Genomic DNA, 27126 nt, shown 5'->3' with positions numbered 1-27126 from the left:
ATTTATTTCCATTTTAACATACAAATAATTAAAAAATAGCGAGAGGCTTCCTTAACGTTTTCACATTGATGATGCATGATGCAGATTTAAGCAAATGCATTTTTGTTGATGTATTGATGTGGTGCTTCTTGAATAAAGCAGGGTAAATTGCTCCACCTAGTGACAGCTCAAACCTGTCAAGCAATTTGGTGGACCAGCTGCGTGGTAGGCCTACACTCTGCAATTATAATCCCATAGTGCTTTTGTCAAATTCAGCAAATGTCCCCTCATGGTCCTCTAGTCTAGTAGTACAGTATGTATTTATATATACAAACATTTATTTTGTTACATAATAATGGTAACAAATTGACCAATTATGGACAACAAACATAATGGGTCAGACTGGACCATTATCAATCCTAGTCATTCAGAGACATGGTAGAGAGGGGTGTACTTTGATAGGCTGCTGAGAATAAATATCAACAACCTCAACAAAACTGAAACACTGAATGTATTTGAAACAGTCTTAGGCTTACAAACATGCCAAAACACTGACAAATCCCATCTGTCATATGCTGTATATTTTATTATGCCAAATGACAAAACACAATGTGTCATGAAAGACTTTCAATTTCTCTTTTCATTTCCTGGAAGAGACAAAAAAAACATGAATTATCCAAATGATCTAAATATCTGTCATCTGTGTTTGGTTAGAAATCTCTTAATTCTACAAGTATTTCATATGTCATATTATAAATCTCTACAAATGCCTTTGTACTCTAATTGTTCAAATAGATTGATGCTTAGAATAATGCTAGTCCTTATTAACGCACACACAAAACATTAAGAACAAATAAATGGAAAAAAAGAACACACTGCCGCACAAACAAACACCCACTCTGACCATAACCACCCAGACCAGGCAGGCAGGCACACACCTTGATGAGTTCAGTTTTGTTATAGTCTTTCCGGTGTCTGTAGATACACTGGCTCAGGAGGGCGTACACCTTCTCAAGCTGGAAGACTTCGAATCCCTCAGTCTTCGTAATGACACATTTTAGTAAGTCCTGCAAAAAATAAATTCATAACAGTCAAACAACTTTCTGAATCAAATGACAAATGAAAACTTTCTGAATCATAACTAATAATAATACAAAAAACACACTTCTCACTAAAAATGACTCTGCATCTTACTCCATAACACATCTAACTCTAACACGAACACATGACAAATACTTACCGACAAATGACAAATAAACTAAACAATCCTGCAACATCATCATCACGTTCACTGTGAACAATCTAGAACAGCAACAACCCAGTATTCCTGCATTGCTGTACACCTTCCCAGAGGAGAAGGGGGGACGGGGATGGGGACGACGACTCACCTTAAGGCCCTCGTGATTCACCACCAGCTGTGGCGTCTTCTTGGCGAGGAACTCCAGGGCTTTGTCCACGTCGATGAGCTGGTGCTGCTGCGCCAGCAGGGTTTTGGTGGCGCGCGTCATCCTGCCCCGCTTCTCCGCCTCCGGCTCCTCACGCTCACCTTTCATCTTTCTCTTCTCTGGAGCACCCACACCGGAGGGGGGAAAAAAACAGTCATGATTTAGTCCGGGTTCAATTCAAATCTGGAAATACATCAGGGGTAGAAAGCCTGTACAATGATTCTTCAAAATGATTTATGACATGCATTAACATGAGTTTATGTCTAAAGCGGGATACAGATTGAATATCTACAAATTGTATGTACAGTATAGCCTACAAGAATTAGAGAGATAACTTACGTTTTGCCTTTGGGCTGCTGGGCACTGCATAGTTATCCTGGTTATTTGGCACTCTACCATGACCTGAATGGTAGGGAGAAGGAGACAGAAAAATATGTCCAATGCCAATTGTGAAAATATGAGAACACAATTTAAAAATTAAAAATAAAAATGACAAGAACGAGGAAAAAAGTGAAATAAAATGTAAATAAAAAGTATGGGCTGATGTAGTGATGACAAAGAGAGAGAAGGTGCAGGGTGCTCAAAGAAATAAGCTGGTTGATCATATGTGTTATGATCATTATATATCATAACACATATAGTTGTGTAGTGTGCCATATGGACCTTTAAATCATAAAATGATGTTTCAGGAAAGTGCAGGCGTTAAAGACTGTGTGCTGTCTTGTCAAGTCAGACAGAGGTCATGGGGTGACTAGCTAACCTCTCTTTGTACGAGCTTCTTTGATTTGCTCACAGGTCCTTTCAAAGTCCTCCTTCAGCTCGTCTTTGATGATGGCGTGGACCGTGTCCTTCAGGGCACAGGCCCGGTGACGGATCTGACGATCTGAGACACGACAACACCCCGGGTGATATACATTGTTTACAAACCTGATGTTCTATATGATGTACTGTATACATATGGTGGGTAAGAGGGAGTTGGAAGTGTACCGTATGGGTCATCATCTGGGTTGTACTGAAGGGCGTTGTTCCATATCAGGTCAATATCATGCAGGTATTCTCTGACGGTGGTGTACTTCTGCTCATCGATCTTGGTGAGTGCGGTGGAGAGGTCCATAGGCTGTTTAACAACAGAGTGATAGTCTGGCACCTGTGGACACAGGGATAGGAGGACTGATTGATACAGACAATACACCAGTGTCTAAATTAAAACTCTATTGCTCAGAGTATCCACCTATCTCCTCTACAGTGAAAATATTTGTTTAATCGGATGGCCTTCTAATAAAATGTGTCATCTTTTAAAGACAGTCCTCTTAAAAGAGAGAGAATTTAAATTACAGCTTTTACAGTTTGGCATTCTTATCTTTGATGTAACTCTCTAGAGAGGCACTTCTGTGATAGAGGTACATTAAAGAGGAACTACAGTATGCAGGATTGGCGATTTCATCTCTGGTTTCGGTTTCGTTTTTCGTTTTCGCTCGTTTTATGCTTGCATTTTCTCTGCAGAGCTTCCCGACAGCTTTAGCGTGTATATTTATACATATATAGGCTATATTTAAATATATAAATTGCACGCGTGGTTCTTCTTGTTCCTTGCGTCTCAGACTTCCAGATGTAAACAAGGAGCGATCGTCTCCTGCAGAAAGTTGCATAGGGTCTCTTTAAAAGACACAGCCACGCCTTGCAGGGGATGATGACTAAGTTGCTGACCACACTGACCTGTTCTTTGTCCACAGGTTTGGCGAAGGCCTTGAAGCGGCGGTCCTGCACGAGGCGGTCGGTGACGCTGCGCAGGAAGAGGCGGAGCTCTCGCAGAGTGTCCTCCTCCTGCTGCTCCAGACGCTGGCGCTCCTTCTCGGACATCTGCCGGGGCGGAGGCGGCGGCGCGATGGGCAGAACCTCGATGGCCTGCAGGACTGGACACAACGGGGACGGAGAAGAGGGCAGTCACACGGGGGTGCCATGCCAACACAGGCCCTCTCGCCAACAGACACATCACACTCTCTAACCAATCTTTCCCACTCTCCATCTTTTCTCGTACACAAACATAGTAACACACGAGTACCGTAATTTCCCAACCATTAGCCGCGGCTTATACATTGATTTGGCAAAATGTCTTCCACTGTGAGGTTAATACACAGGGCAGTTAATAAAATATTATGTGGTTTTGTTTCTTTTAACTTGCATAAAACTGTCCTGTGGCTTATACACAATGTGGCTAATACACAGGGAATTACTGTAAGGTAAACTAGCGCAAAGTATGGTGGCCTGCTGGAGAAGCAGGAACATTGCCGTGTGGTACGTGATCAGCTCAGGCACGATCTCGTATGCTCCGGGTCCCTGTCACTATGGGTATAACTGTCTGCTAAAATACAACTTAACATCTAAAATGAAGGCAGCACTTTGATCACAAAAAAAGGAACATCTACCATACGTGCACCCGTTGTGAACTCGCCACTTCACAGAGCACCGCTGGAGATGTGGCACTTACGAGCTTCTCTCTTAGCCGCGGGGGCTTTGGCAGCCTGACAGAGGATGAGGTCCTCGAAGAACTTCCTCCTCTCCTGTGAGGACGGAGGGCTTAGGCAGTGCACCTCTCCAAGCTCCTCCTTAAACAGACTCTGAACCTAATACACACACACACACACACACACACACACACACACATATTCAGGAAAACAATCTCCAATACTTTTCTCATTCAACAGATGTCATATAACTTGCAGTTGCAAGTCCAAGTCGCTTTGGACAGATATCAGTCAACTTTATCTTTAACGTTATACCCCTTACAAGTGTCCTCCTGAGCCAGAGACAACTCAAAATGACTTTGGAAGCCATCCTATTGATGCATGCAATTCATTAGCAGCATTTCATTTCTCACAGTCTCGGTTGCAACTGGGAAACAGACATGTCACACGTTCTGATTCTGTCACCAAAAGTCAAGTCAAGTCAAGTCAAGTCATTTTATTTATATAGCGCATTTAACGTGCACAGAGTACAACCCAAAGCGCTTCACAAAGACATTGCCGAACGGAGTGGCGTAGTCGCCAGCGTAACCGTGGCAACAACGAACAAACACATTTACAAAATAACAAGACACAAGACAAAAGATGCCGGACGGAGCGGCGTAATCGCCTGCATACCCGTGACACCAAGACAGACAGAGACAGACACCAAACAAAAATGAACAAATAATAAAATAACATATACAAAAGGCTGCTCCTCCTCACCTGTGTGTCCAGCTTGCTGTGGGGCAGGTTGGTGGTGGCCAGCAGCAGGATGGGGGAGAAAGGAGGGATGTTCTGCAGGAGGCTGAGGAAGGTGGTCCTGAAGACGCAGCCCACCGTGTCCCAGACCTGCTCCATCAGGGGCATGTACAGGATGCTGGGGGCCGTTCTCTTGGCCTCGCAGAATATCTAGAATGTCATAGAAGGGGAAAAAAAGAGACAACATACTGCCGTTAAATAGATTCTAACTAGAATCATGCTAAAGAAAAATAAACAGAGACCTCTTTTACTATTTCAGGGTCCTTAACAGAATCATCCTTTGTTATTACAAAAGTGATGTAAACCCTTCCTTCAATATCTCTTAAGACACACACACACAGTGAGAGAGAGAGAGAGAGAACCAGGAGAGAAATAGAGAAATAAACAGACTGAGAGATGATACTGTCTCAAAATGAGAATGATCTCACTTCCCGGTTTGGCCAGATTCATATGACATGATCTCTCTGTGCCCAGAGGTGGAAAACTCCAGCTTCAGAAAGTACAAATCCAACCATGTCATCGTTCCACCTGTGCAAGAGTTGTGCTAATTATAATCGGCTGGTTTAGTGAATGGTTGGCACAGATACTGTATGTGGCAGGACTTTTACTTTCTGAAGCTGAACTTTTCCACCTCAGAACCAGGGGGAGAGAAATAGAGAAATAACCCGACTGAGAGATGATACTGTCTCAAAATCAGAATGATCTCACTTCCAGATTTGGCCAGATCCACATGACATGGTCCGTCTGTGCCCTACAGTACCTGACAGCAGGCCTGCTCCGCAGACTTGGTGCAGTCCCCGAAGAGGGAGACCATGTCCAGCGTGTAGACGGTGAACTTCTCCAGGGCGTGGAGCACGGCGGGGGACAGGTGGGTGGTCTGCCCCGAGCCGGGCCGACCGGACAGAAGCAGCCGCGGCCGGTGAGAGGTGGGGTGGAGCGCGGCACTCCTGGAAAACAATGGGAAAAGATGGAGGAGATGGAGGAGCTGGTGAGGCAATACACCGGGAGAGAAGAGAGGACCGACCGCTCAGAATGGACTGTTGCAGCCACATCTAAGTGACGAATGGCCAGAGGTTCCTCCGTATAGAATGGGGAAAAGAGGGCAAGGGAGGCCGTCAATCTCACCTCATAGTCTGGAGGAAACTGCCTTTGTCTGGGGTCTTCTTGTAGATGGCTCCACTGGAGGTTCCCTCCTCATCCCCATACAGCAGATCATCATCCAGAATGGAAGCAGTGAGATCTGAACAATTATGAAAACAATAGTTAACAGTTAAGTAAAGAAAAACAACTAAATCGCAACAATAAATAGCAATATTACTAGTACTTCAAAATTAATTTTGAAACTGGTGTTTTTGACAGCTACAGTGAGGATAATAAGTATTTGAACCCTTGCTAAATCTTTTTATTTTTTCATGGATCCAGGATATAGGACATTATTCATTCACAAAGAAAAATGGGGTCCTTAAAGGTTGGATAATTCCTATTTTTTTTACTTAAGGCGTTAAGAGATTTCCTCTTTTAAGTCAACTTCAGCATGGGTTCAAATGCTTATTATCCTCACTGTATATACAGTATATTGATGACTTTTAAGACATGTAAACGGCTCATAAATGTAAAATGTAAGTGTCTCTGACCTGCATCCTTCTTCTTCTTGAGTCCTTGCTCCGTGTGAGGGAACAGCATCTGCAGCGTCTCCAGGATGTCGCCGAGCGCCGAGGCCAACAGCGGCTGCACGGTGGGGATGAGCGCCTTCGCCGGCGACGTCATGGAGCGCTGCGATGCGGGCACCATCTTGCGCATGGCCGCCACGAAGTCGCAGCTGCTGATGGTGATGGAGGCGATGTCGAGCACGAGCTTCTCCGAGGAGCAGTAGATCTGCGGGTAGCGGCGGCGCAGGGCACACAGGGCCGCCTCGGCACACACCGCCTTGATGTCGGCGCCACAGTAACCTGGCGTACATACAGGGCACATGCCAACCATTTGCAGAGGTGGAAAACTCGGCTTCAGAAAGTCAAAGTCCTACCACAAAGAATTTGTCCCAACCATTCACTAAACCAGCTTATTCTGATTATCCCAACTCAGCCAGGTAAATAGGCTAGTGAAATCACTTGTGTTAAGTGCATATAGGTATAACATCACTTTTAATTTGACATTTGTGTGGATGATGAAGAGTTTGAGTTGTTTACATTCTATGCTGCTCAGCCTTTAACATCACGGTGTTATTTTAAAGTTAAAAAATGAGAAGTCTTGATATATCTGCGAATGAAAGTCTTACCAACACACTTGTCGGCGAGCTCCTCAAGGAACGGATCAGACGGTACGGGTTTCCACTGCTTGGTGTAAATCTTCAGGATATCCTTACGAGCCTGCATTGGAGCACATCATCACAGTAATAATGAACATAAAGACAAGCAAGCATTCACACGTTCAGTTTCATCATGAAACCTGGCTAATGGCATGACTATATGGACTTACCTCTCTGTCTGGCAGACCAAAAAGAAACTCCCTGTCGAATCGTCCTGGTCTCCTCAGAGCCGGGTCGATGGCATCCAGCCTGTTGGTGGCGCCGATGACCACAACCTCTCCCCTACTGTCCAACCCATCCATCAAGGCCAGTAGAGTGGACACGATGGAACTGCGGTGGGGAGTGAGAGGAATAAAACACAATTGCTTTGATTTAAATTTACATAATGTGGATTGACCTGACCTGACCTAACCTGAGATGTTTCAGGACCCTGTTAAGACTCGACAATCTCACCTGTGTATCTGATCCTGTCGGCTGGATCGGACGGGGGCCAGTCCATCAATCTCGTCAAAAAATATGATTGATGGTCTCATCTGGTAAGCCTGCAAATGTATTAAAAAGATGTCACCTTAACTGTCAAGAGCAAGCAGCCTACCAACACAGTGTGAGTGACAACGCAACTATCTAGCAAACAATGAACTAGCCCTCCCTTGGTGGTCTTGCTTTGCATGTGAGCAGTATAGACGAGGACCGACCTGATCAAAAAGAAGCCGCAGATGTCTCTCAGACTCGCCCACCCATTTGCTCAGGCAGTCTGCTCCCTTCCGCATGAAGAAGGCCACCCGTCTGTCGCCATGGCTACACTCATTGGCCAGGGCACGAGCCACCAGAGTCTTCCCCGTCCCAGGTGGGCCATAGAACAAGCAGCCCCTGACAAACGAAAACACATAGCAAGTAGATGGATATCACTGAAAATTATCCCTACATGGAATGATCACAAGCTGGGTTCTTATTTTGGTGGACAGGGCATAGAGGATCATGCACAAGACTCTTACTTTGGAGATTCAATCTTGAATTTATCAAACACCTCTGGGTACAGAAGAGGGAAAACCACCATCTCCTTCAGAGCCGCGATATGGCTGGTCAGACCTCCAACAGCATCAAAGCCAATCTGTTCATAGAGATTGTTATTTGTTTGCTCCAAAACATGTAGATAAGCATAACATATAAACATGTACATACAAATATCTTTAGGGAATGAGTAGGCATCCTACCACACGTGATCAAAGATAACTGCACCAAATAAAACTTGATATGAAACCTTTCCACATTCTAGATTGGTGTGGATTTGAGTTGATACCCATCATAGTCAACAACAGATTCTGAACCTGTACTCAGTCAGATACAGCAGCACTTACTGATTGGTCGACATGGACTGGGTCCACATCAGCAAGGCTGGCTCCCGGCTTCATCCTGTCTTTAGGGAGTAATGCAAGGTCCTCCTTTCTAAAATTTAAGGGGAGGCACCTAATAGGAACCACAATGAAAAGCAAGACAATTAATACACCTTGTTAAAAAAAAAAAGAAAAAAAGATGGGCCTTACTACACCCTCTTGCAAAAACAAACACATCTTACCAGCAGCCCTTAAGATAAGATGTTGGTAGAGGCAATGAGGCCTTGTTCATTTAATGCAGGTAGGTTTCACTATTTTTCCTTTATGATGTCATTTATGTAATACTGATGTCATAAAGATACTTCTGACATTCTGAATTTACAACTAACCACCACAGCATTGGTATTTTGGGGACAATAACAATGAGGTGAATTATTTTACCATTAGTAAAAATGGGGACAAAACACTTTCATATGTACCACACAAAGGGAAAAAACATACAGATTATATATGAATGCAGAGAGAGGAACACTATTCGGTACAATCAAAGGGAAAAGACCTGCCTCTGGTCTTGTTGGGCAGTTGAATGGAAAAATATGAAATCTGACACTGACTTAATGTCTATCTAAATACAGACCTGTCCATGTCGTCTTCATCAGAAGAGGAAGAATCATTTCCTGCTGGGCGTTTATGCTGATTTCTAAACTCAAATTAGGCAACAGACTAGATTAGATTAGATTATATTAGATTGGATTCAAAATATACAGTACATTTATGCATCATTTGAAAACATGTCTTGCTGATATGTTGCAGAAATCCTACAACTAATAGTGAAAATGATATCATCTAATCATACCAATACTATAATTATGAATTTCTCATCTTCAACCTTATCTTACTGCATAGCTGACACTACTACTTGTAAAAGACAGTGTGGGTGTACAGAGTGTATGTGTGTGAGAGACACAGAAAGTACTGCATGTGAGAGGAAAAGACCTGCCAATCCTTCTGCTGGTGGTGTTGATGCTTCTGGGAACTGCAGCAGCCACTCGGTAGCTTCCCATCCTCCGACCAGCACCTGCTTTAAAAAGTCAGTCAGACGGAAGAGGAGCTTCCAATGTGCCAAATAATGAGATAACACAGTCTGATGATATCACACGACCATATTATTGTCACGGTACGGAAGGTACTTCCCAGAACACTTAACAATACAAAGAGGTACTGAATCAGAGACAACCAAATACATGTAGGCCTACCGTCCAGATAATGAGCAGGTGTGTTGTTCTTAACTCCATCTTCGTCCTCATCATAATCATCACCCTCTTCATGAGAGGTCTCAGACTAACAAAAATATGAAAATAGATGTGAAAAATAGAAATAGTTTTTAACTTATGTACTTACATGGACTTATTTCTCTCTCTCTCTCTTTTTGGTCATGTCAGTTTCAGCAACATTTATTTTGCACACACAAAACAAAACCAGTCGTGAAATGTAAAATTGCCGGAGAGGAAGACAATGATGTGGCTTCTTGGTTGAGTTGCTGTTCATGTTCAGGTATACAGCTGTTTTACTTATGTTTCATCTATGACTATGTTGATAGCATAGGCACCAATATGAGTTCAGTGAATTGGCAGCACAACCAGCACTGATAAGGAAAGGGCGGAGAGCAAATGACGGGTAGGCTACTCCACCTAACACAGAGCTGACGCTATGGAGCAGCCAAACATTGCCAGTTGAAAAATGACAATTAGGCAATGGCATATTCTCTATGGGGCTGCAATAGCTGTAGGCAATGGCATATTCTCTATGGGGCTGCAATAGTTGTTCAAAACTAAAGTCTATATCATTAATAGTCATGAATCTCAAATTCAACAAAGCATTCAATGAACATTGCAGGAATGACAAATGATGAAATATTATCCTCATTGTTGCCCCAGACTTTTGTCATTCTCAGAAGTTTAAATGCATGGCCTATTTTCACAAAAAGTTGAGTACCCATGCACATCCTTAATTTTGCCTGGGTGCAGGATCTTAAAGAGCCGTAAGCCATACAAAAAGATAAAAAGTAGGCCTATCCGCACACCAGTATATAGCTCCCTGTGAAATTTATTGACAAGCATTATATATTGACATATATTGGCATATTATATATTGACATTATAGGCCTATTTTCACAACAAAAAAATACTCATACTGAATTGCCACCCTCAGTAACCTGTGTCTAGTTCAGTCTTTTCCCTCTCCATAACAATACAATAAAACAGATCATGATGAGATAATAGCCTATAGGGCACTCCACTCCACTCCACTCAAAGGCACTAGTATTTTCATTGTGAGTGGGCTTACCTCAGATTCTCTAATCTGGCCATGAATTTTCTTGATCTTTTCCAACCTCTGGAGTCTTTCCTTGTCTTTGCTGTGTGTAGCAAGAAATTAAATTGCATGGCAGTCAAATGGCTGACCTTAGACTACTACATTCAAGTCGGAGTTAAGCTGCTGCTATGTAATGAGCTGATGAGTTTAAGCCCCTTACTTCGTCAATTTTATGGGGTTGACAAGAGTCCGAGCGACCCGGCGAACAGGTGTAGGGGCATCTGTCGATAAAAGACACGTTAACGATATTGAGATAAGGTGCTGTTTGTCTCAACCAGTCCTAGACTTAGTTTATGTTTAGACTTTAAAGCTAGGCTACTGTTGTTGTAACTGCAGCATGAGAGAATAACAATGAAAAACATGTTATGATCCAAACACTTCCATTTGGATAGACTTACCACGCTGGTTTCCTCTGGCTCTATCATTAGAACCACTCTTTCCATTCCTGTAATCATCGCTTAAAAAGACAAGCGTGCTATGATTAGGCTAACAGCCGATCTATCAAGGTTCAATTATAGGAATGAATAATAGATTAAAGCTTAATTCGCAGGCTTGTCGGGGGTGAAAGTGAGTATTACCCTGTCATTTTGCTCTGGTGTCGTATAGGAGTGTCTCAAGTTATTAGAAATGTACAATAGCCTTATATAGTCCTATGGCTTTCCTAACTAAAGAGTTTTAATCTACAGCAGTAGCTCAGACTCACTTATTGGATGAACCATTCTGATACTGATGGCACCACTTTGTAGCAATTTGTATAAAACTACTAGGCCTACTTTTCTATAATTAACTAATATAACGTTTCCAAAATAGCTCTTTAATCTTGTGAAAACTAAAATATCCCCCTATCTAGCCTAGGCTACATACCCCTGCATCTAATTTAGCCCACGCTGACTGCAAAAGCGCATTCCCGTCAAACGTAAACAATTCGATCTCACTTTACGCAGTTCCATGCTTCGCGCGCTCACGCTGCTCCGGTCAAGTGTATTCTGCACCGCAGAAGCTGGTTCTGTCTGTCTTTCTTTCCCCTTTTTTTTTTTTTTTTTAAGAAAAGAGTAAGGCCATTGCAGATTCTGTAATTTTAATAAACAAACATCCATTCGGTGTACATAAAATCAATATTTGACACTAAAATAAACACGAAATTGGTTTGTCCCTTTAATCATACAAAATGTTTCCTTTTTAACAGTATTTCATGGGCCTCATAAGAGTAGCCTTTGACAACAATAACAACAATAATAAACTCATAATATAAACATATCATACAGACCATATTAGTTTTAAAAGTGGCCCACTACTATTTACAAACTGATGCAGGCTATTTCATAGTGAATTCATAGTATCAAATGGTATGAAACAATTAGCCCTCTGTAAGAAAAATCTAAGACTGCTTTTATAGCTCATAAAGTCCATACCACTGTTCTATATTCTTTATAGATCAGTGGTCCATACGCATATAAAATGCGCGTAGAGGTAGGCGCATCTCATCTCAGGTCCAAGTTTACGTCATTTGATCTTCTCTCGGGGACTCCTCGTCAACCGCCCGTAGGCCCATTGCCACTGGCTCAACAGCGAGAATGTCTGCTTTCTTGTAAAGTGCATGTTTCCATCGAAGCAGTAGGCTAGGCCTAGCCTACATACAGCATCTTCCACAGATCTACGTCAGTGCAATCATGGTATGCGTCAAAATTCTAATATGATGGTACAAATGACGACATATCAATATTCAGGACGCGATCACATGACCTTGCACTGTTCAGCATTAGGTGGAGTTGCCATAGAGGTTGGAACACTTCCCACGTTGAGACTGAGGCCCTGGAAGGCACCAAACATGTCCTCACTCCTGCCAGGTACATTGGAACGGACCATTCCGTTGAAGTCACGGGACAAATTCGTCTTGTGTTTGGAACTCAGCCTTTTGGAGTCCTAAAAACATTGACAAGGGACAGATGTGTGCATACACACCATTTAAAATACACTTAAGCAGTACAAGTACAATATCAACTACCAATGTTTGCACAAAGGTAAAGCCATGCAAAGTAGGCCTATGTACTCATACACACCAAGGACATAGGGCGTTGGTTTTGGAAGCAGGCTCTTCTCGCTGTTCTCTGGGCATTCTTCTGAGCTACCTCAGCTTTCCTCAGATTTCTACAACATTTAAGTGTTATTCAAGTGTTAAAACAAGGAATTACACATCAACATACATACCAACATTATGTGCAGTCTTCACTTCATATGAACATATTTTCAACTTGCCTCTCTCTGATGAGATCGCTTTGATAGGCTTGGATCCAGGAGTCGTGCGTTGTATGAGACAGGCAAGGGGCGCTCTTTCGGCGACCGGTCAGACTCCTTCTCCGGCTCCGGTGACTTTCTTTCACTTGAGTTACGCAGCTTTGGAAGTGCCTCAGGGGAGCACCCAGAGACTTCTTCATCATCTTTGAGTCCATCCTGTTGAATTAATACAATTGTTGAGAATATATCCAAAATGTATCAATCCTCCTCCATTACATCAACAGCAGGTGTGAATTAAAATGATCACAGATAGGCCTGTATCAGTTGCCCAATAAGTTATTCTATGAGGTTCAGTTGGAGATTAAACTATTGCCTATGCATGAAACGTGAAGATCCCAATATCATCCAATTTCTGTTTCTCAATGGCTTCAATTCTACACAAAAGCATAAGCGAGAAGGGCTTCACCTTGTTTGCCAACGAAGTCCGTGTCTTGACTGACTTCACTCTGCTCTGACTTGTTTCTGCAAGTCTTGCCTTTATAGCCAACAGTCTTATAACGTCTGATCTCCTCCTGTGACTCCCCACAGCTGAGGACTAAATACAGACAATCTCATTAGAGACAACAGCTAAACATGCGTCAACACGTGCCAACTGCCAAGGGACTGAGCGGTGCAGAGCAAAAGGTTGAGACCCTCAGCCTCGGTAGAGGACAATGAAGCTGGGCATTTTCCAATTTATGTTTCAAGATGTCGTTTAAAGGAAGAAGAAGAACTAGGCTCATCATTGTTGTGTTGGGATATATTGCTGAGGCACATGAGCATATGAACAGATGTCATGACAGATGCCGGAAGGTGACAGGTTGTGGAAACTTGTAGAAAGGGTGAATGAAGTCCGTTACTTCGGTCAGTGACGCAAGAGGTTAATCTGTCAAACTTCCTCAACTGGACATCCCTCTTGACTTATGGGAGAAATACACAACTTCAAGTTAAACATTGATCTCACTGGTTCAAACAAGAAACCCATATATTTTTGGAAATGTATTTCAAATGAATACATTTCATTTTTATTTCTGGAAATATGTTTTTCCCCATTAATAGCACAAGGGCAATGTTGTGCAAAAACCAAGAGTTTAAGGAGGTTTTGAGTTATGGGTCATTTACCAAATATTCTCAGAAGTTAACGTGACAATTAATGAAGTAAGATGACTTGTTGAAATTGACTGCGAGCTAAACATTTATTTATTCATTTATTTTTTAAATGAAACTCCGGAATGGATCTAATAGGCCTACCATTTCAATGACCCTGATGAGCATATAGGCCTACACTGACAGCATCTTATACACAGTTGACACAACTAAGCTGCTTTATAAATAGCAACACCAGCCATCCGTGATTTCGACATATGCTGTCCATTGGCATATTCAACTGTATCAGTGTGGTGCTCTCAAGCCAAGGAGAGGGATGAGTCAACAGAAGACAAACTAAGTCAGAACAGCCAGTAGACAACACGAAGGGTCACAACACGGACTGAGATAGAGTGGATCAAAAGGGGACATACGGTGAACATACTGGCACTAGGCACTCCAAAACAGATGGTTCTGATACTAAATTAAGAGAGCAAATTACGGTAATCGCTGGCTCAGTGCTGAATGTGTGTCATATCGGACTTCATTCCGTATTTGCATTCGATGACCATCCCGGTTCAGTATTAACATGGGGTCAAAAAGCCTTCAGTTAAAACAATATCTTATTATTCGTTACCGTAATTTTCCGACTATTAGCCGCGGCTTATACATTGATTTTGCTAAATTTCTTCAGCTATGAGGTTAATACAGGGGGGAAGTTAATGTAGTGATATGGTTTTGTTTCTTTTAACTTGCATAAAACACTGTCCTGCGGCTTATACACAATGCGGCTTATATGCGGGAAATTACTGTAACCATGAGGAACCCAGAAAACAGGTGCAGGTATTGTGACGGGAGCTTCGCTGCAGTGTGTTTCTGCTTACATGTGGTGGTATTTTTCTTATCAGTGGACCGATTTAATGAAGTGGTGCAAAGCCCAGCAATAACGAATGGTTAGGCTGTGAAATATTAGGCGTATTTCTATCGATTCAGTCATAATGATTGAAATAAAACTGTTTAATTGAATAAAGGTGAAATTGAGACATGAGTAAAAACGAAACATTTGCCTGCAGCAACCTGAGATGAGTGCTGTCAATGCGCTCTCATTACACCCAGGTTACAGCAGGGCATCTTTATTCTACCGTCGTACAACCATACATAAGTACATATTCATTTCTATATACACTTTTATACAGTTCTTTGCATACAAAAAAAACAAAACAAAATGAAACAAAAACAATGAAAAAACAGGAAAAAAAAAGAAAAAAACATCCAGTTCAGCTTGACCAAAAATAAATACTGTAAATGTGTGCTGTGTGGGCTGTTGGGGAGGACACCCCCACACACCGGGCTACTGCTACAAAAGGCTATCATGTGTGTTGAGTGTGCATACTAGCATGGCGTTCACAGCCAGGCTGGCTTGAGGCCAATTTGTGATGCCACTGTTCCGGAGTGTAGTCGTGAAACAGTGTGCCGTATAGAACACCCATGACCTATTACATTTTAGATTGCACCCTCTGACAGCACACCAGCAAGATTCTGCTATAGGGCATGCTTGTGCAGCCCATCTGACCCAGGGATGGTGTTGACTCACATCAATGCTTATTCAGTGAGCTTTACAACAACCATCTGAACAAACAGTTACTTTCCAGCCAGAGGCACTGCCAGCAAGTACAGCTTCCCTCACAGTGTCAAGACATGAAGGGAGGCAACTATTTGGGTCAATATTCCCACCCCCAACATCCAAAAGATACACACAAGAGCCAAACAATAGGAAGGAAGGTCAGACATAGTTGTAGTTGTAGTTATTAGTCTGAATAGGACAGGCTGGAGTGATTGGTTAAAAGTCTTTTTCTGTTTGACTGATGTCATATTTGGAAGAACTAAGAACAGGAAAAGGAGGGGGGGGGGGGGGGCATCTTGCTCCTTAATGGCTCTCCACCTAATCGGTGGAGACAGGAAACACTCAAGTCTGGCTGCGTTGCGGGACGACGTCCGCACGCCACTCACTTCTCTCAGTCTGGATTTGAGTGCTTCTAGATGGCGGAAGGTTCAAGAACTTTCCCCTGCCTCACTCCGCCTGCTTCAGACAAGGTTTCCTTCGTCTAGGTCAGGAAAACCTTACTCCCATATTTCAGCGCTACCCTACAATCACAGCTTAGGCCATTTGGTTTTCAACACATTCCCCTTGGTGTGGAAGCAAATGGCTAGGACAGGCCTCGAGCTGAGCGAGTGCCACAAAATCTCTTTGAACTCACCTTTTAAGTGTCATAGTTTATGGGTTCAGCTTATAAAAAAAGGAGGAGGAGGAAAAAGAAACAGACAGACAGGAAGGAAAAGGAAACATAAATCCCCCTACCCCTACCTCCCCCCTCAACAGTTCCATGTGAGCATTCAAACTTAAGGTAGCCCACCCCAAAATCTTCACATCTTCTTCGGTCTGACCTTTTAAAAACATTCACCAAAAAAATCGAGTTCCACCTTTAAGTTCCTGCACGCATGCTGGTGTGTGGGTGGGGCGGAGACGGAGGTGGGGGGGACAGGCGTCACCGGCTGATGTCACGGCTGCCCTCCCAGCTCTTGGAAGTGGCTTGGTCACTGGCGGGCACAGAGGTAAAGAACGGGTGTCGCAGAGCGGCGGCCAGGGTCAGGCGCTTGGAGGGTTCGTACTCGAGCATGCCTTCCATCAGGTCAAACAAGTGGTGATGCTCCTCAGCTTCCGACAAGAGGTAGCGCTGAGAGAGGAACGAAGAGCAACCATGGAGGGGGAGAGGAACAGATGCAAGTGAGCGATGGAAGAAACAGCAAGTCAACAAGTACTAGAAAACACAAAAGAGCTTGACCTCGAGCTCGAGCTTATTATGTGTTTTATGTGGGCATGACGGAGTGCACAGCAATGTAATTTCCATTTAAATGTATGAAATGTACCTTGACTTGACCACTTTGTTTGAACCATCTAATATGTTTAAACAGTACCACTACCATCCTTTACTAACTCACCCCATCTACCCCCTTCCCATCCCACTTTATTTTTAGCAGTTAAATTCCAATCAAGCACTTCTCTCTCACCCGAAGAGGTTTGCAGTTCTCTCGGACGTATCTGCCGGCTGAAGAGTTCTCATCCCAGTCAAGGCGGCCATGATAGAAATACTTCTGTTTCCTGTTCAACAGAAAGGGACACCACGATGAGACAGACCATACTTTAAACACAAATGAACAAGGATGTGCGTACATAACTAATGAACTGGATACAGTAGTGCTAGAACACACTAAGGGTTGATTGAGCTTCAGTTCACACTTGTTGTTTTCATCTGAACATTTTATCAATGACATTTGCCAATGTCCGAGTGAATAAATTCAACACATGGTGTGTTGAAGATGTATTCAGGTGACAGATCTATGGATTAATTTATGGAATTCTTTACAGTATGTTTTGTTGTAAAACAATTCTGCTCGGACCAGCATAAATCACACACAAATGGCCCATTTTTGCATCAAAAAGGTGAGCAGTTTGCATCTCTTTTTCTTCTTCAAACACCATGGCTTCATTTCTTAAATTAGAGCAATGTCAATGCTTTTGGGTGAAAAAAAAGGCTAAATCAATGCATGTATTTGTTTTCTACTATACCTGGTTTTGCGGATCATCCTGGAAGGCACTGGTCCAAGAATTCTTTCCATCATAGCCAAATGTTCTCTATTATCATGTGTCTAAAGAGAGAGGATGAAAAAATATATACATCACTCAATAAGATCATGAAATGTATTAGTTAGAATCAATCGCTCAATTACACAACCCTCAAATACATGTCTAAGACATGGGTCTTAAAAATGGGCTCTCTGGTGTACTTCAGGTTCTATAAATGGAACCCTTTGTTTGTGTTCTTAGAAGGTCTGCTACTATACCTGAAAGAGGGTGAATCCCAGGTAGTACTCAAACAGAATGCAGCCAATGCTCCAGACGTCACAAGGTTGACTCCAGCCCAACTCTACAGAACACACAAACAGATTACCCTGCTATTTCTACATCTGTGACAAAGCACGCAAGGTCCAGCCAGACATATAAACACATACACACATATACACACACAAACAGGCAAAAGAATGTTTAGTGGCAGTGCAAGATCAATCTGTCAAGACAGAATATGTGATCATAAATGACTGCAGAGTTGTCTCTGTAGTCTGTCCATTGTACCAGCAAATATTTTGTAATGGGTGACCTCTAGTGGCTATACAGAAGTAGTGACAAGACATTTTCAGTAGACTAGCATCACTACACCCTCAGTTTATACAGTGACGCAGAACGTGCACAAACACACACAGGTTAAAAAAGCCCATCCTGCTTACCTAGTATGACCTCTGGGGCACGGTAGTGTCTTGTGGAGACTATGGTACTGTGGTGCTCGTGGTCGAAGGTGGCGCTGCCAAAGTCCACCACCCTCACTCCTGTGCTCTTCACTGTCCTCTCCTCCCGCTTCTGAGGAAGAAGAAGAAGAAACAAACACCATACGAATATTTAGAGTACTGGCTACATGTACTGTTCAGAATAACAAACTTCCAAGTGCTACCAGGCTTACCTTCTCTACATTATAGGTCATGGTGAAGTCCGAGTTGACAAACAAAATGTTCTCTGGCTTCAGGTCTGTGTGGGTAAGCTTGTTCTCATGGAGAACTTAAAGAGAAAGGGTAAAAAAGAAAACAATTACTAAGATAGAAATACACATTTACACAAGTGTATGACACGACAAGGCTTTCGCTCAAAGATGTTTGAGAAAAACAGCATTACAAACACGCTCAACTATAGACAAGAACACACAACATAAGTAGATCAATGACCTGGTTCTACGGCATGTAATGACTGTTTTCACTAACTCACTGGACATACACACACAAACAAACACACACACACACACACAAAAAGAAGTACTTACATTTAACAGAGAGGCAAATCTGGTAGGCCATGTGGCGCACTTGACTAATCGAGTAAGGCAGGTAGTTATTCTCCTTCAAGAAGTCAAAGGTGCTGAGGGCCAGCAGCTCAAAGCTGATGCACATGTGGCCATGATAGTCGAACCAGTCGAACATCTGGACACACAGGCTGCAGGAAGACAGGGTGGGCGAAAGAATGAATAGAAATCAGGGGGATCAAAAGGGATTTCAATTTCATGTGTTTTAGCTACATTGCATATAAACAGCTGAATGGTGGTTTTATGCAAATTAAAAAAGAAAAATCATTTTCCACCATGTATTAACTGCAGTGCCCAAAATCAAAAGTAGATTAGGGCTTTCAGCAAAGAAGAATGAATAAAAATGAATTCCCATGTACAGTCTGCCCCTGTGTATTAACCAAAATTAAGCAACATCTCAAATGTATAAACCTCAGTTACTAGTCGGGAAATTACGGTAGAACAGTACAGTGCACATGTTTAGACATTCTCAATCTATTTTGTCCATCTCATCTACTTTTTTCAAATACCTCCTCATTTTACAGTATTATTTCAAACATGCCGACAGCATTTGCACAGTACAGTAGGTCAGACATGTCAGTGCATATGCTGAAAACGAGTTGAACAAGTTGAAGCGGAGTTTAAAAGGTGCTTGTCAAAATTGTACTTTTTGTTTTCGGGATCTTTCTCGTTTATCTTCTCGAGGACGTTGATCTCGAGACGAGCCGCCTCCCTGTACTTCTCCACATTCTTGATGATCTTCAACGCCACATGAGTGCCCCCTCTACAGACACACAAGAGAGGACATTTGGTTTTGATTTTAGTATCTTCTCCTCCCTCATCCAATTTCCTGCTGTAATCAATGGGATGCGATCCTGCTCTTCCACATTTAATGCAACCAAATCCTGTTCAATTCCAAAGCAATCCATCCAGGAGCTCCAGGGAAAGCAAACTAATCCAGGATTTTTAGAAAATGCAATAAATATTAAAAAAAGGACACATGGATAATTGATTGGATTCTCTCTGTAATGCACTTACAAGAGTAAATATGAATAAACAGTACTAAACGGCACTCACTATCACTGAATAATTTCAATGTTGTCTGTGCACCGTTGAGTACTTTGGCTGTCACAAATCTAGATGTACAGTAAACATGCGATAAGGCAGATAATATGCATGAAGCTCTGTGTGAGAAGTGATTAAGTAATACGTGGCTACAAAAACCTGATGAATCCTAAACCAAGAGAATCTGTATTATTTATCACTGGGTCTTACCTGCGATGGTCAATACAGCGCATCACCCTGCCAAAGGTGCCCTCTCCCAAAGTGCTGACAATCTCATCTGTGACACAAATAGAGAGCATGGGGAAAGAGAGAGACAGAAAAGAGAGAAGAGAGAGAAAGACAGTGGGAAAGAAGGTAAAGGCCTTAGATGAGTGTGCAAAGTTAGGTTCAAGTGTAAATGCAGGCAGCAAAAAAAAGCTAGCAGCCCTGTCATGACTATTGTCTCATGGATGTTTTACACTCGCCAAACACACTTAAAGACAAGAGAATACGACAATCAGAAGGGTACTATCAAACACTAACAGAAAAGGACAAAGGGTTATAACAGTTTGAGAATGCCTGCTTGACCATAAACGTATACCCTACCGATAGGAGAAAAAAAAAATCTAAAAACGGTCACTGGTCAACTACAGTTGTTCATTACAGGATTTTGTTTTGACTGGCATCGTTTTGTTTTGACTGTCTATGCACTGACATTAAAAATTGGGACCTATTAAGTTGTCAAGACAACTACCCTCGAAGATCAACACAGCAGTCTCCTACACTCACACTAATCATGGCTGTGCAACAAAACGATAACCGAAACGATTACACTGCAGCCTTGCCTAAAGAGGCTAATGAGGATTACACTACAGGGAGAAAACACCTTCAGTAACCAATCAATTAGGACTATAATCCAAATGGCTCCTGGAAACTGGACGAGCACATTGTTTCGGGGGGCAAATTGATACCGTCGCTAACAAAAAAAAAGGCGAACTGATCAATATCACTATGGTCTTCAGTGCTTAGGCCCAGATTAGGGAAGACTATAAACAAGTTTAAATCTATTTTTTTCTATAGGCCTACCCAGTTTGTCTACAGGCTCGACTGACGTGCTAAAAGTAGTCCATCAACAATAAGATGGTTGAGGTAAATACCAGCAGATCTACCACCTCACAAACATTATTTGACTTAGCTTAGAGAATGTAAAGCTGGTAGTTACCATGCAGTCGGGCTACAGTTGGATGAGTGTGAAGCTTAACTGAAACTTCTCCCTCATATTTTACAGGCTAATCTTTTCTGTCTTGCTTACCATGTGGCCTGAGAAGATTTAGTCAAGATTTAATGAGTGACTAGCCTAGCTTCTGGTCCCGGTAAGAAGCCACAATTTGCAGGATATTTTTCCATATCTTACTAAAAATGCTACTCCTATCAATAAGGAACATTTCTTCACCCACTCAGGACTTGCTTACTAAACTATTTCGTCTAAGAGCATTTTGCAGAAGAGAAGCAGAATTTAAGTGTAATCCACAAACGAGCCTTTTGTAAAATACCAATCCACTTTCATTAATGAAAAGACCTTTCTGTTCCTCGTGACAAAGTCAACCACTAATCTGGGCCCATCCCTAGTGAAACGTCTGTGCGCCCTAACGATTTACAAACCCTGCGACTTTTAATCCTGGCAGTTACATATAAAAGTAAGAGCAAATTAAAATAAAAAACTGAATACTGAATGTATGGGTTTGAGGAACAAATAAAAAGGAATGTATCTGCAAACAGTACTGACCACAGCTACAAATACATCCACCCATCCCACCCACTCCCCCCACAAGAAAACATCATCTTCAACGCAATCCCTCCCTGCCTGCTTTGGGCTAGTTGGAGAGAGCATTCTACCATGACATGGTGATCACCATCACCACCATCATCATCATCATTTTCATCCTCCCCTTGTGAAATTCTGCTCTATGGTTGAACTGATAGGGAGAAAAGTTACGATAGGAGTAGAATAGTGGCAGTGTGTACATCTCTCTTGCAGGACGTCGCCAGTCCGACAGATCAGGTGACCCTCCTCGTCGTCCCTCACACACACCGCCCTCGTCCGGCTGTCACTCCGCTGCAGTAGGGACCAGCCCATCCCGTGTTCGGAGGTCACCGGCGCGACCGCAGAGGGGAGGAGGAGGAGGAGGAGAGGGGCAGAGAGGAGGAAGGGGGGGCAGCCGTGACCATGGCGACAGCAGGGCGGAGGAGCAGCGCAGTTGGTGTTGTTGATGTAGGTAGATTTGGTTGATCATAGGGCGTTTGGTATGACACCACGTGTGGAGATATATACAACGATAGGGATATAGTGCAAGGGAACAAGTCAAAGATCACATTTCGCCCCCTTCTGCCTTTCTGTCCCCTGTGTTCTGCCCCATCAACCCTCTGCCTAGCCTCATCCTGACAAAAATCACAAGATCAACCTACATCATAACATATTTAGCAGAACTAAAAAACAAGCAATTATTCACTGATTAGTCTTAAAAAAATAGGATGATTCTATCCAGAACAGTGAACAATATCAACTTATGTAAAGCCATGGAACAAGGTGACAGTTGAAGAAACAAAAAAACTTCAGACAAGGGCAAAATGTACCAACTCATTGGTAAGCACCCTCTCTCTCTTCACTGTTCGACAGAGGTTAGAGAAGAATAGAGCAAGAAAGACAGGTACAGCAAAAGAGAGAGAGAGATGCTTGCGTCAGCTACTCTTTTTTTTTGCCCTTACAGGCTGCCTGAAGTTAAAAATATACATGAACCAGAGTTAAAAAGTAAACTCCAGCATGCCCACTTTTAAGAGGACCTACTGTTGCCTCTGGACTATCACATCTAACCCCGAGGAGACTTTATAAAAACTAAAAATTCAAGACAAAAAACAAACAAAAAACAAAAACTCCAAACCAAAAGGAAAAGAGTTCACTACTTACCGAGTCCAGGGGCTGAGGAGAAGAGAGGGTTATGGAGAAGAGAGAGATAGAGTGAAACAAGAGACAGGGAGGAAGGGGAGAAGAGGAGTGAGAGGCGTACATGAGGACGTCTCGGGGTGGGCAGTACTCACCGAGGACGATGGGCTATAGGACCTGGTTCTACGTCGCCTTCGTTTGTGCTTACGCCTGCTGCCCTTGCGGCGATAGGACTGGTCTCGCTCGCTGCGGTCGCGCTCCCGCCGGTAGTCGTAGCTGCTGGGGGAGAAGTCTCGCGCGTAGTAGCTGTCAGCTGCTGAAGCCCCACCGTGGTCGCGATCCCGGTCTCGACTGTGTTCCATCCGCCGGTAACCATCACAGTAGCGCCGATCGTATGGCCTCCGATCTGCAGAGCGGTTATCATAGCTGAAGCAGACAAAGGAGAGGAGTGGTGTGATCAGCAGAGATTTGCCACAACTGCAGTTGTGAATGAACAGATGCATACACTGGACAAAACATGACCAACGCCACCACCACTAATCCATTAGCTCACGTTATGTTCACAAGCAGTCTTTCCTAATTTGATGTAAGAATACTCAATGACTATCATAAGTGACTGGACTAGGGTGGTACTCAACTGAACTACCTCCCAGAACCAACATAAATTATGTTACATGCCAAGAGGGGGTCATTCCTATGTTCCCCGGGTCCTATGTTCCCCATTTTTTCCCAAAAGGGTCCTATGTTCCCCAGTTGCAATACATACTGGGGAACATAGGACCCTTTTTGGGAAAAGCGGGGAACATAAGACCCTTTCTAAAATGTAAGAAAAAAAGGGTCCTTTGTTCCCCTGTCCCATACAAAGTGGGGAACATAGGACGCAGGGAACATAGGACCTGGGGAACACAGGTACACTCCCTGCCAAGAGCTGTAGGAGCACATGAAGAGACATGCCACGAGGTGCAGGCAATAAAATACCATGAGGGAACATGAGATAAACACACACACACACCTCCTGGAACGTGCATAGCCTGCCTCTTGTCGATGAGCTCGGCCCCTCCTGTCCCTTTCACTGCTGGTGGAGAAAGAAGGAGAGCGGCGATGCCTTTGCTTTCGCCCACGGTCCCTCTCCCGGTCTCGATCTCGGTCCCGATACCGGTCCTGGTAACTGCTCCGGCTGCCCCGGTCTGAGGACGGATATCGTCTTGAGTGTGGCATCTGGGAACACAATAGGAGGGCAACCTTCATGAAATCCATTGGGGAAATAAATTCAAATGTCAAGAGATAAAATTTCTGTTATAGTCAAATCACACCACCAAGGATGCACAGTTGCACAACTGAAAGGCATTTCTATAGAAAAGCCCTTGACTTTTGGGTCAGTGAAAATGGCCATTGGGCCTACATCTTTGGTTTGTGCAAGATGGCTAGTGTCAAATCAACAGTAAAAGTGAAAAGGATAAACTGACAATCGGGTATCTGTTACAGATGAGTTCGAAGAACATCTCATAATCCTCTTTACTAAAGCTACAGCTAACGTTATGTTGTTCGTGATTTTAGATGTATCTGTAATATTTTTGTGTGTGACTTATGGGGGAACTTGGGAGGGGGATCAACTTGGCCATGTTCGTGTGTGTTTGTGTACAATGCATTTTAAGGAGAAATGGACCAGCTAGTAACTATGCGAACTATGCAACTATTTAGTCGAGCTCTGCATGTTGCAACCAAGTCTGATCCAAGTTGCAAGTTGTTAACTAGCATTCACTAACGTTAGCAAAGTTCCACGAACTAAGCTGTTAATAGCCTACCGGGCCAATTACTTGGCTAATATACCGAACATGATATGATACAATATCAATGAACCCGTAGGTGATGTCAGACGACTAAAGATTAACATTACGTTAGCTTTAAGTTGGTCTAGCACTACATTGTACATCTAGGTTATGTTGTTCCTGATTAGGACGAACTCGCTAAGCGCGCTAAACTCGTTAGCGACGACGTTTGTAAAGGGTTATTTTCCTTTACATGGCGTCTTTCGACGATGTTTCTTCAAATAACGTTAACATAACAGATCGATACCAGCATTTGTTACTATATGTTAGCATTATCAAAACTCTCAAGGTAATGTAAATGTCTTGATGTAACCAGCACATCATGCCCAAAGCCTTAGCGTTAACGTTACTGATAAATCTGCAAACGAAGACATCTCTTCGTCTAATTTTTGCTAGCGGTTTTTTTTAGTCCTGACGTTATCCCTAATGAAAACATTAGCTTTTAGTTAGCTATTACGGTGACATAGCTGGCTAACGTCAAATAATGTTTGGCTCTCAATAACAAGTAATTGACTATTTTCGACAGGCTCATACTAGCTTGTGAGTCGTAACGTTAGCTAGTTAGCATAGCTGGATTCAGATGTACCATGGCTTAGCTAATGTCCGACGTAATGTTTCCGCTTATATCTTACCTTATCGTCAATAGTTTGTCAGTAATCAGTACTTAATTTAAAGGTCTTAATGTTGATGGTCAAATGATCGTTATCCGATTCCGACACCTCGAATAATGTTTGCTTGCTATTAAGCTAGCTAGCTATCTTTGCATTCACTGGAAGCGATGACCGCCATCTTGTCTCGAAGATGGCAGGCTTGAATTTTCTGGCCTTAAATTTAAACATAGGTTGTACACTCTCTTCGTACTATGATTTAGCCATGTCATGTAAGGCACATGTCGATACTACAACCAATATTTTTTGGCATACCGTTTTAGCAGCGAGGCCTGTACGCTTGTCCCACAGGAAATCCGTGTTGACTCTTCACTCCTCCGTATTTGGTCTCCCCTAGCTAAATTCGATCACGGAGTTCTCTCCACCCCTGTCTTCAGCTGTGCACGCTTATCGGACGTAAACAATCCACTATTCATAAGTAGCTACTAGGCCTAAACCTGTGCTGGGTTTACTTCCCTGCGTTTTTACGCAGTTTACAGTGAGCTAAGTATATACAATGGCCTACGTGTCCAGAGTCCAACTATTAATTGTGAGACATCACTCACAACATCAACACACATTTCAGTAACATTCCAAATTGTATTTCAGGCAGGTAATTTAAAGTCCTTAACCTGGGACCTCCCATCTTACTGTTACACAACAGGCTACCTCCAGAAAATTACAAAAATATCAGGTCTTATGTGGGACATGAAGAGCATATTCTGTGACCCTAAAAGCATATCATAAATCTGTCCACAATGGAAGAGCTGCATGGACCTGTTGAGGTGGATTAAATAATTTGTCCAGGTCTTGGGTCCAAAAGGCTGCTTATGAGGTAGCCCATTCAATCTCTATGGGTCAAGTAAATATACAGTAGATTATTCAGCAAAATAATAATATTGTTTTTTGAGGTAGCACAAGGCCTGTGATCGGATGGCCACATACATGTACATGTGCCTACTGATAATTAAAATAGATTCTCAGGTTCCTTTTTTACCTTCAACCCATGTGGCTCTGCTTCAATCCTATCTGAGCATTCTAACATTCTCTGAAGTTAATCAGACCCTACTATTTCGATCATTATCTGATTTCTGAAGTTATCAGATTATTTAAGTGGTCAGGTAAACACGGTAATGCAATATGCTTTATTGGATAATGGCCATTATCGGTTTATGAGAAATCAGATTAACACACCTAGATTTTCCCCCAATAACATTTCTTCAGTGTATACTGAACGATATCCAACTAATGGACAGAATCATGTAAACCAGGCTTTTATTATGATTATTGCATCACTGAAGTGCATGTAAAAGCGCCATATCAATTATTCAGATTATGTTATTCCCTGTTATGGCCATAAACGGGCCAACTGCCAAGCAACATTGATCAAAAAGTTGCCTTGAGTATCATCTTAGACTGCACTTTCTTGACTGCGTGACAATTACATCCAGAATTTGCTGATAACTCCGTCGTCTCTCCGTTTCTGTGGTTATTGTTTGTGCATTCCATTCATATGTGATGTGTGATGGTACATCACTTATGTTTATTATTTGCTACTTGCATTTGCTTTTTCAGCTCAGTCAATTTTTTTAAGATTTTTAATGAACAAAAAAAGCAAAAACAAAAACACAAACTCTATCTTTTTTTCTATCTCTAACCACAT

The 27126-nt window shown here is 42.6% G+C and overlaps 2 protein-coding genes across 6 annotated transcripts; both read right to left on the bottom strand.

The window, feature by feature from the left end:
• Window positions 1-543: 543 nt before the first annotated feature.
• On the bottom strand, window positions 544-11598 carry LOC134072177 (ATPase family AAA domain-containing protein 2-like). Of its 3 annotated transcripts, none has more exons than XM_062528709.1 (25): window positions 11278-11598; window positions 11098-11156; window positions 10860-10920; window positions 10673-10742; window positions 9583-9667; window positions 9323-9407; window positions 8964-9026; window positions 8351-8459; window positions 7988-8103; window positions 7688-7862; window positions 7446-7534; window positions 7163-7322; window positions 6963-7053; window positions 6322-6636; window positions 5813-5927; window positions 5448-5634; window positions 4652-4837; window positions 3913-4048; window positions 3141-3337; window positions 2412-2571; window positions 2185-2307; window positions 1764-1826; window positions 1368-1543; window positions 918-1046; window positions 544-626 (listed from the first exon to the last, which is right to left on the bottom strand). In XM_062528709.1, exons 1-25 carry the CDS (start codon window positions 11283-11285, stop codon window positions 594-596), a joined length of 2991 nt encoding a protein of 996 aa, XP_062384693.1. In that variant the 5' UTR covers window positions 11286-11598; the 3' UTR covers window positions 544-593. The 3 variants fall into 3 exon arrangements, with proteins under 3 accessions (XP_062384693.1, XP_062384694.1, XP_062384695.1); XM_062528710.1 differs by having other exon boundaries at window positions 9323-9404; XM_062528711.1 differs by having other exon boundaries at window positions 11098-11144.
• Window positions 11599-15108: 3510 nt separating this feature from the next.
• clk2a (CDC-like kinase 2a) lies at window positions 15109-26039 on the bottom strand. 3 transcript variants are annotated; one of them, XM_062528718.1, is made up of 13 exons: window positions 25740-26039; window positions 24000-24205; window positions 23143-23413; window positions 22072-22162; window positions 20278-20344; window positions 19670-19786; window positions 18988-19154; window positions 18634-18728; window positions 18404-18533; window positions 17963-18045; window positions 17688-17767; window positions 17129-17219; window positions 15109-16794 (listed from the first exon to the last, which is right to left on the bottom strand). In XM_062528718.1, the coding sequence occupies exons 2-13, from the start codon at window positions 24203-24205 to the stop codon at window positions 16606-16608; spliced, it is 1587 nt and encodes a 528-aa protein (XP_062384702.1). In that variant the 5' UTR covers window positions 25740-26039; the 3' UTR covers window positions 15109-16605. The 3 variants fall into 3 exon arrangements, with proteins under 3 accessions (XP_062384702.1, XP_062384703.1, XP_062384704.1); XM_062528719.1 differs by lacking the exon at window positions 25740-26039 and adding an exon at window positions 25449-25597; XM_062528720.1 differs by lacking the exons at window positions 22072-22162; window positions 24000-24205; window positions 25740-26039 and having other exon boundaries at window positions 23143-23278.
• Between the last annotated feature and the right edge of the window lie 1087 nt (window positions 26040-27126).

The sequence above is a fragment of the Sardina pilchardus genome, chromosome 24 (genome assembly GCF_963854185.1).
Source record: "Sardina pilchardus chromosome 24, fSarPil1.1, whole genome shotgun sequence".
NCBI classification, from domain to species: Eukaryota; Metazoa; Chordata; class Actinopteri; order Clupeiformes; family Clupeidae; genus Sardina; species Sardina pilchardus.
This window is presented reverse-complemented; position numbering and strand designations above follow the sequence as displayed.